Source organism: Sprattus sprattus (assembly GCF_963457725.1).
Source record: "Sprattus sprattus genome assembly, chromosome: 14".
NCBI lineage: Eukaryota > Metazoa > Chordata > Actinopteri > Clupeiformes > Clupeidae > Sprattus > Sprattus sprattus.
In genome coordinates this window covers 20,868,591-20,881,090 of record NC_137912.1, presented here as the reverse complement: position 1 = coordinate 20,881,090, position 12,500 = coordinate 20,868,591, and the positions used below count along the sequence as shown (strand labels likewise).

General features: G+C 44.5%; 2 protein-coding genes across 3 annotated transcripts in view; both read right to left on the bottom strand.

The window, feature by feature from the left end:
• The window catches only part of cped1 (cadherin-like and PC-esterase domain containing 1), a 99,622-nt gene extending 98,377 nt beyond the window's left edge, over nt 1–1,245 (bottom strand). For both annotated transcript variants that reach the window (XM_080851003.1, XM_080851004.1), the window contains exon 1: nt 334–1,245. In XM_080851003.1, coding sequence (XP_080707129.1) covers nt 334–624 — 291 coding nt within the window. In that variant the 5' untranslated portion in view covers nt 625–1,245. The remainder of the gene's footprint in view (nt 1–333) is intronic.
• A 693-nt stretch (nt 1,246–1,938) lies between these two features.
• ing3 (inhibitor of growth family, member 3) lies at nt 1,939–10,883 on the bottom strand. Its single transcript, XM_080851218.1, has 12 exons — nt 10,780–10,883; nt 10,566–10,637; nt 9,680–9,780; nt 9,087–9,152; nt 8,378–8,474; nt 7,710–7,781; nt 7,214–7,330; nt 6,636–6,808; nt 6,189–6,382; nt 4,552–4,744; nt 3,623–3,661; nt 1,939–3,507 (listed from the first exon to the last, which is right to left on the bottom strand). The coding sequence occupies exons 1-12, from the start codon at nt 10,805–10,807 to the stop codon at nt 3,391–3,393; spliced, it is 1,269 nt and encodes a 422-aa protein (XP_080707344.1). The 5' UTR covers nt 10,808–10,883; the 3' UTR covers nt 1,939–3,390.
• Between the last annotated feature and the right edge of the window lie 1,617 nt (nt 10,884–12,500).

The following is a 12,500-nucleotide window of genomic DNA, read 5'->3' as shown; positions in this document are numbered from 1 at the left end:
AAGTGAAGAGCAAAATTTCATTAAGTGAACTCATATCCTCCTCTCATAATTTGGAGCTGAGCAAACGCTAAACTCTTAATGAACTCTTTAGTAAAATCCACCCTGTAGGCTTACGTTAAAGGAAGAGTCATTTCCTTTATCTGTCATAAAAACAAACGATTGCCTAATTATAAAACAGTCCCAAGAGACTGTTATGCCAGTGCTGGAGAGGATGGAAACAAAGTAAAAGAGAAAAACCATTGCGGTCATCTCTCCATAACTTTCTGTGTAATTAGATGTAGACTTAATAAGTAGCTTGTGAAACACAATAATATGATAATGTCAGATACTTACGACTTTGTCCACCTGAAATGCTTCAAGTGCTGACACAAGCCTCTCCGGGTCTTTCAGAAGATGTCTGTGGTCCAAGAAAGTCATCACTGACTCGTTCCTATCGTGGGTAGCCGGGCTGTCGGATTTAAATCCATTCCGATCGACCATTAGCATTTGGTAAAGAAGACATACTGCTATGCCTATGAGCAGCAAAGGAGCCGTGCAATATCTACGACGGAGGGTACAGGTCCGCCGGAAAAGCATCCCCGCTTCTAGAGAATGCCTCTTGACCGAGGACACGGGGAATACCATTGTTGATGTTTATTTGGCAGCCGCATCACACTGGCACAAATCGCCGTTGCGCTCCTATGAGAAATGAACAGCAAACACGCTCTTCAGGTATCCTCGGAGGTTTAAAGGACATAGAGCATTTCACTCTGGAAACAGCAGGGATAAAATGTGAAATGCCACCATCGTCTGTCGTTCGCTTCGCGATAGTTGCATTTGAGACTTAGAATTGAAAACTTCTTAAAAGAGAGAGAGCTTTTGAAACCAGTCCAAAAAGAGAAACTCTTGTCGGCTGAACTATGGTGGTTATCAGAATTTCAGTGTAAGGAAAAGTTTCCTTCTTGCCCTCATCAAGAAGAGTGCCCCTCGGCTGATTAAAAACACTCCGTGCAGCGGAACCGCATGCCTGTGTATCCTACGCCTCCTTAGTGCGCTGTCAGAAAACTTTCTGCTACTCCAAAATCTGTACGAAAGAAGAAAACCAAGAAATAAGCATCCAATTCATACTAAGACCTCAGCCATTCTGTCCTGAGAAGGCTAGCCATAGACACACAGAACGCCTGTCCCGTTAGATCTGAGGTCCACCTGGTTTACGTTATTCTGGGTGTAGAAAGTAAATAGTCACTTCCTCTCGGCGCGGACCGCTGGATTACACCCGCATACAGAGCGCTACTGCTCCCCGAAATTAATGACCCCAGGGGGAGGGTTTCATTCGCTCCTAGGCTACTTCACGGGAGTTTTGAAAAGAGCGAACTGGGGGGAAGAGGCGAAGGACTTTGCCGAACCCTTTTATAGCCAGAAAACGTAGCCTATTTACATTCCAAGTGCCTCGCGGAGCAGTCTAAATTCGCACACATGCCTCCTCGGTGGGGGGGGGGGGCAGATATGCCGCCCTGTTCCAAGGGCTGAAAGAACAGAAGCACCCATGGCTATTTGTGGGACGACAATCCACCACTGGGAACAGTAATGGCTGCACGTCAGTGCGTGACAGGAACGAACGAATCAACAGATGGTTTTCGTGGAGTCACTCACTTGTCAGTTTAGGATGTCAGGCTATTAGGCCAAGGATGATAACCACCATCAATCAATGGGGGTTTCATTAGTTCAGGCAGCGTGTCTGGCTTATTCTACACTCTAATGAATAGGACTAGCAAATGACATCAGTTTGCAGTTGGTTTAAACATACTATCAGTTTCACACATACATAGGAGTATAACATCACATTTTTCTAAAAAGTTGGTTAGTCTTAAATGGCCCCAGTCCAATTGATATTTAAAGATAGGATGTGTACACATCAACCACCGTAACCAAGTTATAACAAAAGAAAAACAACAGAAGTACCAAAAAAAAGTTTTATTGTTTTTTTTTTCTTCCCACATCTCTGGAAACGTTCATTTACGATTTCAGTGCAGAACGGGCTAGCAAAGACATACACTGACACTTCCGTCAGCACGTCCACTCGACATGCTCTCGCACACTCACACGCACTTGCGTATAAACACACATACCTCAATAATCACTTTGTTCTATACAGGTGTTTTTTTTTTGTTGCTTTTTTTTTTCTCTGTCTTAAGAGCTCACACCGTACAGGTGAAGCTTTGGTCAAAACATAATCTAACGAACACGCCACTTTTACCAGTAACCACCAGACCACCTTTAAAAAAACAATAAAAAAAAACGTTCAACCAGCAATTAACATTTAACACTTTTTAAGTGGCATTCTGAAGTTTCTCACATCATTTTCTGACCAGCTGGTGTGCCAAGTAGGTGCGTTAGTGACTCACCCAGAGAAGGTCACTCAGTAAGTGGTGACCTACTAGAAGAGGCTAAAGGTGCTTCCTTCTCCAAGCCAAACAAAGCCCAAGCCTTCTTCTGGGAGGTTCACCACTTACTCAGAGTTAATGTCTCTGGGTTAGTCACTAGACCATGTTACTTTGAATACACAACCCCCCCCCCCCCCCCCTCCACGATAAGCCCCAACTGCGGAACAGTTCTGGTCCCTGATCGGTGTGTACGTGGGGCCAGATCAGGGCTGTATTAGGTGAGTATGTGGGCCAGATCAGGGTCACATAGCTGCGCTCTGGTGGGCACTTCTCTGGCCAGGCCATCTTCTCTGTGCGCAGTGACCTGTGTGTGTGTGTGTGTTGGGACAGAGGTTGTTCCATCCATCTTGTCTGGAGACAGTGGCCCCTGTGTGTGTGTGTGTGTGTGTGTATGTGTGTTGGGACAGAGGTTGTTCCAGCCTTCTTGTCTGGAGACAGTGGCCCGTGTGTGTGTGTGTGTGTGTGTGTGTGTGTGTGTGTGACATGGGTTGTGAGGGTGTTGTTTGGCGGGGGCTTCTCTTCTCTGTGAACATGGATCAGAGGAGGCGTGTCCCACTGCACCATGCTCAGGGGTTGCAATCCCCCATCGCAGGTGGCAGCTTGAGGGAATGTCTGAGTGTGTGACCATGCATGGCTGTCCCCACCCACCTGTCACACACACACACACACACACACACACACACACACACACACACACACAAGAACACAGGCAGATATACGGATGTCTTGTCTTACACACACGGAAAATTCACATTGCAGATACAATGATATATTTCACACACACACACACACACACACACACACACACACACACACACACACACACACACACACAGGGTGGGGAAGAGCATGAACAGCCTCTGCAGGGCTGAGATGGACAGTTCAGTCAGGACTGGAGGGCAAGGAGGTGTAAGGAGAGGGGTAGTTGGGGGTCCCCTGGGGCATTTCTGGAGGCACACTGCGGGGCTCATTTATGCCTGCTGCCCCTCCTCTTCAACGCGGCGGTGCACTGGGGGCAGTACCATTTGCCCTTGGGGGCTTCAGTCAATCCAACACAGCCGTAGTGGAACCACTCAATAGGACACTACGGAAAGAAAGAGAGAGAGAGTGAAAGACAGAGGGAGTGCGGTTAGTCAAGTGCCTTTAGCATAACACAGGAACTGACAGCAGTGTGATGGTTTAAAGAAGAGTGTCCTTACGTCTGGGTTATCACAGCCCACCATTTCACCATATGACACCTGCGAAACAAACACACCAGTTTAAAAACAGACACAGACACACAAACAACTGATTTGATATTAGACACAGATACACACAACTAATTCAAAAGCCTTCTAAGAATACATGTTCTTACCACAATCTATTACAACTTAATTTCAGGAATGAAACAAAATGGTCTCCGGGTCAGAAATAGTTGTTATTCACATGTCTCCAGCAGACAATTACTTCAGGCAAACAGCCTCCGAACAATATCCTCCAAGCTCCCAGCCTCATCTTCTTCCATTTGGGGTAAATTGTACCAACTAGGGGGTGTCTCTTTTCCTTCACCATCTCTCTCTCTCTGACTTGGTATTTGTCTTTTGCAAGTATTTTTTATTCTGTAACCAGTATTATATATGTTTATATAATGTAAATGTATATTTTGTGCAATATGTGTAAGCACACTGAGAGCCACTGTACAAAGTCAATTTCCTTGTTTGTGCAAACTTACTTGGCCAATAAAACCTGATTCTGATTATTCAGAGACCCAGCACCTCTTATATTCTTCATTTGACTACCCTCTAGTGGTAAGTATTGAGAACTACAACATAGCCCCTCCAACAGGTACTTTCTTCATCTGTTTCACTGAGAACTATTCCTAAGGACAGTACTCATTACTCAGTACCACACTAGCAATATCTGAGAGTAGGTCATCTCTCGTCATGTAGCTCCAAGCCAAACATTTATTGCTGCAGTGTCCAAACAGCCAGAATACGGGATGAGATTTTTCTGGCATGTCACATAACCCAACCTGGCGCTAACTGGGCTTGCCACGGTCACAGGTCGTAGATCCACTTGCACATACATACTTGCAGATGCAGTATTGGGGATTAAAGGTCAACACACAGACACACACACACACACACACCTGGTTGCAAATGCAGTATCGGGGTTCGTTGGGGTCGTAGGTCCAGTCCACCTGGCTGTTGGCGTCGGCCTCAGGGAGGGCGGAGGCCTGCTGCACCAGCTCATGGGCCAGAGCCGAGGAGGACGAGCACGACGACAGCGAGGAGGAGGAGGAGGACGAAGAGGACTGGTGGTTGGAAGACTTGTTGTTGCCTCTGTGGGGGAGGGAGGGAGAGAGTGAGTGATAGAGTGGGAGATGTCACGACCCAGCCTGGTCTGCCCCGCCCCCTGCTATCAGTGCTCTCTCTTTCCACAGCTGGGTAGCAGAGTCTGCATGAGGGCTTGATGAGCTCCACAATAAGAAGGCCATTTGCGCAGTGTGCAGGAGGCTCCCTCTCCTCGACGCGTTGTTTATGTTTGTTTGATTAGACATATGTACACTCATTAGACACCCGCTTGCACTACACTTTTATTTCTGACAATTATACTGACTTTTCTATTTTACTTTAATTAATATCCTTTTATTATTCCAACTTTGCGTGTGGAACTCCCATTCATGTTCATGCAGAGATGAGCATGTAATAAAGAAAAAGAAGAAGAGAGGGGGATGGAGGACAGGGGGAAAAGAGTGAGAGAGACAAGGTGGGGAAGGAAATAGGTAAAGAAACGGATGATGAAAAGGATCAGGAGAAGGAACGAAAGAAAGTAAATAGGGAGTGGGTGGGAAGGAGAGAGTGCAAGAAGAGGAGGGTGAAAAAGAGAAAGAGAGGGTGTGATAGGGAGGAGAGAAAGAGAGAAGAAGTGTTGAAATGTTGAAGACAAAACACAGACACACTTTTTCTGACATTTACCCACACCGCTTTCTCACACACACACACACACACACACACACACACACACACACACACACACACACACACACACACACACACACACACACACACACACACACACACACACACACACACACACACACACACACACACACACACACGATTGATGACTGCCGTCAAGAATGGTGACAAACACGGCAGCTGTTCCCCTGCATTTTTACACACTCTTAACTTTAGGCAGGAAACATAAGAGAGTGTGTGTGTGTGTGTGTGTGAGAGAGAGCAAGTGTGTGAGAGAGAGCAAGTGTGTGTGTGAGCACCTGTGTGTGTGAAAGAGAGAGTGGAGGGGGAGATATACATTTCATGATTCCATGCAGTAACCAAGTTGGGGTAGAACAACATGAAAAAACATATGTATACAGTACCAGTTTGGACTCACTTTCTCATTTTGTGAGAAGTTTCTTCTTTACTTTTATTATTTTCTAGATGGTTGAAAACACTTTTTATGTTTCGTTCATCATTCCATATGTGTTCTTTCGGAGTTAAAATGTTTTCAGTATTAAGCCACAATATAGAAAATAACAAAAGTAAATAAAACACCTCTCCAAAAAACCAAAGGTGTGTCAAAACTTTTGACTGGTACTGTATATATTTATATAAATGAATCCTCTCTCAGCTCTTCATTGTATCTTCAGTTTACACACTTTCAAGTCATCCAGCATCAGAGTGTGTGCACAGATCAGTCTGTGACCTTCACACAGTGATACAAAAGGAAGTAACAGCATGGTTTGTAACTGATGCGGAGAGCAAGAGCGTGCGTTCTTACTTGGTCTTGCGGCCAGTGCCGCGCGACTCAGAGCTGTTGCTGGGCGTGAGGTTCTGTGTGAGCGTGGAGGCGAGGGCGGAGGACGAGTACGAGTCGCCGCGGCCCACCGTGAAGTCTCGGCCCAGCTGGAAGTCGTTGTTCTTGATGGCCTCGTAGCTCGCCTTCAGACTGGACGTCCGCCTGCCCTCCTTCATCTGGAGAGAGAGAGAGACACAGACACACACACACACACACACACACACACACACACACACACACACAAACACACACTAATTTAGAAGGCCCACTTAAATGCATCGACATACAAAACAACACAAAACATAAAACCTTCTAAAAACCCAACTCCTCAAACCTTCTTTAGTCAAAACATTAACATCCCTTAAACTATCCCCTCTCTCCTCCTCTCCCTCGGAGGGGATGAAGGCTTTGCGGCGGAGCGGAGCTGACCTGTGCGGTGGCCTGCACGGCCTGGGCGGCTGCCATGGTGATGGCCCCGGCCCCCGCCCCCGCCCCAGGGCCTGCTGGGAGGGAGGTGAGGTTGTAGGAGCTGAGGGGCTGAGAGGAGTTAACGCTGTACACGCTGTTGGAGGAGGACGAGGAGACGCTGTTGGCACGGCAACCTGGGAGAGAAGAGGAGGGTACATTAATAAAGGTGATGAATTTGGTGTCGTATGTGTGAGCGAGTAAGACTATCTACGTGTGTATGTGTGTGCAGGAGTGAGAAGGAATGTGTGTGTGTGTGTGTGTGTGTGTGTGTGTGTGTGAGAGAGAGAGAGAAGGCATGTGATATATGTACGGGTAGGGGGACAATGATAAATATGACAAATTTGTGTGTGAGAGATAGAGAGTGTTCACCATGGAGGAGTCAAGTGGTATGTGTGTAGGGGGAAATTAATAAATATGATCCACAGATTCCACACATACATAATACTATAGTTTGTGTGTGTGTGTGTGTGTGTGTGTGTGTGTGTGTGTGTGTGTGTGTGAGGGTGTGTGAGGGTGTGTGAGGGTGTGTGAGGGTGTACCCGGAGTGTTCTCCTTAGAGGCGTCAGACGTGAGTGTGGACAGGAGGGCCTCAGATTTGAACTTCTTCTCTGGCACGTGTTCCGTTGTGTGGTGGGCCGGCGTACTGTACTTACGCTCTGACACACAGACAGACAGACAGACAGACAGGCAGACAGACAGACAGGCAGACAGGCAGACACCCGTACACACACACACACACACACACACACACACACACAAACAGTAAGTCCCACATTCTGAATCTTTGTCTGCGGACCTTTACACAACAAATGTTTTTAAGTTTGTCGTCACATACATATGTTCTAAAAACTGTCTCTGACCACAATCTAAAAACACATTGAATGTGCAGCACTACCAGCCTGGATATGGTTTTATCTAGCCTGACAGCCCATGGAAACAGACTGTCTCAGTTCCAATGTATATGAAATGGGGGTTAAAACAGGCTTGGCATACAAAGACAAAAGAAACAGAGGAACAGGAAGAGGTGGTGCTTACTCTCCACGGTGGTGTGTGAGTGGACGTGGTGATTATTGACAGGCTGAGAGGGGCTGTCCATCTCCAGAGATCCTGTGAACAGAGGAGGAGTCATTGTTACAACACTCCGCTGCCATGGCAACTACAGCCTAGTATTATGGGCATATGCTTTACATCGTCAAGGAAAGGGACGCTCGCACACAGGCAGCACACAGGCAGCACACAGGCAGCACACAGGCAGCACACAGGCAGCACACACACACACACACACACACACACCTGTGTTGCTAAATCAGTATATAAAAGGACAAGGCTGAATACTAGGACTACATGACAATGCCATCACATGTCCATTACATAAACTAAATGACATACAAGAAGGGTAGCTGATGACATCACATATCCATTACATAAACTAAATGACATACAAGAAGGGTAGCTGATGACATCACATGTCCATTACATAAACTAAATAGCATAGAAGAAGGGTAGCCTTCTCAGACAGGTCTCTATGTTGTTATTGTGCTATATGTTGTCCCTCGTTGCACCAACAGGAGAAGCACTCCAAATTTCGTTGTATGTAAATACAATGACAATAAAGGCTTTTCTATTCTATTCTATTCTATTTCTATAACAATGATGGGATGTACTTTCAGGTGTGAGGGGGGCAACTAGAAGATGGGACTCACGTCGCTCCAGAATCTCAGTGATTCCAGCGTTGTCTGCCTCCAGTTCCATCTTGAACTTGGCCAACTCCTGGTCCAGTTTACGCAGATGACGGTCCACCTGTGCACAAAGAACACAATGCCATCCACGTGGTATCTGTTAAAAAGGTCATCTAGTCTAGATCTCACATAGGCAATGGACAGCCTGTGCACAACAACCATGTCATCTTGTCTGTATCTAATGCAGGCAAGGGACCATCAGAACATAAAGACCACATCATCTAGACCAGGGGTCTCAAATTCCCAGGCCCGACCGCAACAAATTCCCAGGCCCGACAGATCGTCTTAGTGATGGTTCACACAAACACAAAGGCCACAATGACACTAAGAGCTTTCCAACACAAGTTCATTACTTATTGATACCTCCAATAAAGCAAAGGGCCATAATTATTTTGCCTCTAAAGCCTTTGGTGTATCACAGCAGAGCATCAGTTCCATATATCTGACAGTGTTTCACTGCCATCTAGTGGTCTCTCCAGAAATTACATCAACAGCTCGATTCCAATGCACTGCTATAGAGGAGTTTCAATTTAACACACTCTACGGCGGGATAAAAATAACACAGTAATCCTTCTTCAGAAATGATGTCACAACAGAAAATTATGCCACCAATTAGTATCTTATGGTTAACCTGGGAATAACATGAAAGTCTAAACCATAAAATGACACTCACCAGATCATATATCTGATTGGCCAACTGGACTTTCTCATCAGCATCCTCGAGTGCCTTGAAATAGTCCTGAAACCAAAGTCAACAAACAATCATTTCAAAGAACGAACACAAACAACATTATGTGGGTTGCTCATTCCATCTGTATACTTTATTTCTGCACGTGTGGGCAGGCAACTACATGGATTACACTGCTTATGAGTGACATCAACAATCCCGACATGATGTCCATGATTGACACTGCTGAAAGTTTAAATATCTATGCAAGCCACAGACCACAATCATCAAAAGTGATCTAATGCGATGTTATACCATAAAACCCTATCAAACATAAAGATACATGTATAACTATAACAAAATACATCTGCAGCTCCTGGCTTGCAGCAGAAGCCTTGCATTTACGTCTTAGGTAACTTATGCTCATGAACATCCCAAGAATGGCAGTAGTACTAGACTCAACGGACAGTTGGATAAATAGCTATTGCATTTTCTTAACCCACCGAACTTCAATCCAGTGACTTCAGCGGGTTTAAAGGACACAACCAACAAACATAACTATAACCACACACCCATTAGTGGTTCGCTGCCCTGGTTACCTTTTTGATCACCTCCATCTGTTCTTCCCTCCATTCGGGTTTATTCTTTTTAGCGTTGATGAAGAACTCATTGACGCGTTGTTCCAACTGGTCCATAGCGTCTAACAGAAATGTACACAATTAGCTAGGACCTTGGATACCCTGGCATGATCCATGCCTTTTAAATCATATTCGGATAGGTCAAGAAATATTTTCCATGTCTGTATTGATTGTCTCAGATTGTTCCCAAAGCTAACGTTTAGCTCACTTGTCAGCTATGGACACAAAATGTATACGCTAATACAATATGGGTCCCAAAGTCGTCCGGAATGGCTTGCCAAGTGTGATTATACTAACTGTTACAGTGTGCAAGTCAAACAATTATGTTTGAGCATGTCAGAAGCTAGAAGTAACTTGGAATTATAAACTAACACCCAGCACGGGGTATCGGAGTAAATGCCTGGGGTTAAATTAACATCAACCTGCAACAAATAGTTAGCAAACTGTCTCGGCAGGGTTCGTTAATGTTAAATGTGCGTCAGATTTGAAATGTAGGTTTACACACCCGATGCTCAAGTTGAAGAGGGCAATCCTGTAACAATGGGCTTAATCTTTAAATGTTGCAGCCATAGATCATCTAATGAACACTGACGAAAGTTTCTGATAAGTTGAGTGGCAACCTCTGTCAATGGAACACATGGATCTAATGTTGTTGTTACGGGATCATGTACGGAACAGTATAGCAAGCTAAAGTTAACGCCTCCTTAATTTATCGATATATATCATTTATTAATTCAACATGGTTGTCACAAGCTTATTGTACCACTTGCAATCAAATCAGTATGGTAGTTCGGGCAATATTTCAAATGATTGTGTTGGGATGTGGTCACGTTGTAGTGATGCCTACTCTGTACTTGGAGGTCCATCTCTCTCATTTCCGTAAACCTGTCGCGGAGGTCCATGGGTAGCTGCTCGATCACTGCCAGGGAGAAGAAAAAGCCAAATCACTGGCTAGCACAGCTAGCAGGTAGCCTGAGCGCGAGCTCACGCTAATTAAGTCAATCTAGATCATGGATTGCACCAATGACGGCATCAATGCACGGAAAAAACAACATACTTACTTTCGAGGTAGTCCTCTAAATACAGCATTTTGGCAGATTCGTGGTTTTACGCGTTATAGAAAAAGAATTGTGTCCTTCAATATGGCGCCGTCAGTCAGTGAATGCCGAAGGAAAAAATGTTTTTCTGAGGTCAGTGACGTAGACGACGTGAGTTTGGATTGGACGACGGCTGCGCAGAAGCCCATTCATGTTTGGCCATGCCCCATGGAACTTGTAGTCCAAATAAGTGAAATAGCTGCATTGAAATGAATTACGAAATACATTTTACTCACAACTGACTGTTTGCCTCACAGGGGCACACACACATTTCTCTCTCTCTCTCTCTCTCTCTCTCTCTCTCTCTCTCTCTCTCTCTCTCTCTCTCTCTCTCTCTCTCTCTCTCTCTCTCGCTCTCTCTCTCTCTCATTCTATCTCTCTCTCTCTCTCTTTCTCTCATTGAGGTAAAGCATTAGACATCAACATGTTCTAACAAAAATGTCCTTAAAGCTAATTCAACATAATAGAATAGAATAGAATGTATTTATGTGTCAATGCACAAGTACAACGGAATTAAGGTAGCAGCTCTCAGACACAAAAACAATACAAATATAGATTGAACATATCTACATATTTACATATTTACACTATAAAAACACAAGACATATAACACAACAGAGAGACAATAAAGGTCAGTTTTTTGCATTGTTAAGTGCTATGATATCTCTGGGATAAAAGCTGTTTCTCATGTAACCAACTAGACTTTGAAACTCAGACGATGAAAGATAAACAATATGCAACAGTATGCAATAAAAAATTCCAGTGTGATACACAACCATATTTTTGCCTTAATGTTTGGGCATATGAGCCAGGCTATGGCCCACTGGAGTGATGCAGCCTATAGTGCTATTAGCATTAAGGCAGCCTGCTTAACCTTAATGCTATTCCAGGTGATTGCTCTGAAATCCATTCTGTCAAGGTTTTATGCTTGGGATGGTGACTTGTGTTACATGAGTGTATGTGTGCCTAAATACATCTATTTTAAGCTTTTGTTTTTACAATATTATTTGCTTAAAAAAACAACAACATCTTATCAGTCACTCTGAATGAGTCAAACTGATTTAAATGCATTGCTGCTCAGGCCTAAGATGTGGCACTGCATTGATCTAAACTAAATATAGGCCTGGGCCAAGCCAGGCCGTCTGCAGTGACGTTGAAAATTACCGCAGATTAAACATTTGCACAATAAATGATTAACCATCTTAATTTACCAGCAGGTTAACTGACAACTTGCAGGCCATGCTCAAATGCAGATAGCCTACCTCCGTAGAGGGCCAGAGAGGGAGAGGATATTCTGTGCTACAGATCTAAAATCACATCTTGTTTGTTCTCTCGGGATGCAAAGATGTAGGCTATAGGCCACTGTAAATTTGTTAAATATGTAGAATATGTAGCCTAATGTAAAATATGTAGCCTAATAACTAGGTATATCAGTCACACAAGAGTAACATGCTACCCCAAGAAAGGAAGAAAGAATATCTGAAGTCAAAAAATGTGCATGAGGACGACTGTCTACTTCACAACATCAGGATTGACTTTATCAGACCTTAGGGAACTGTCAACAGAGATAACGATCAGGCAAAACTATATTGTTTGTCCGTGTTGGAACACCTAGCCTAGGATGTAGAATGTAGCCTAGGGTCCTCCTGAAGCACTAACACCCCTCCTCAGTTTTGACCTCTTGA

Excerpts from the sequence above, each read along its gene's own strand:
- ing3 (XM_080851218.1), bottom strand. The coding sequence starts at position 10,807 with ATGCTGTATTTAGAGGACTACCTCGAAA. Across the intron at positions 7,782-8,377 it reads CACTGAGATTCTGGAGCGAC|GATCTCTGGAGATGGACAGC; the intron begins GTGAGTCCCATC and ends CTCTGTTCACAG. Across the intron at positions 6,809-7,213 it reads CTCTAAGGAGAACACTCCGG|GTTGCCGTGCCAACAGCGTC; the intron begins GTACACCCTCAC and ends CTTCTCTCCCAG.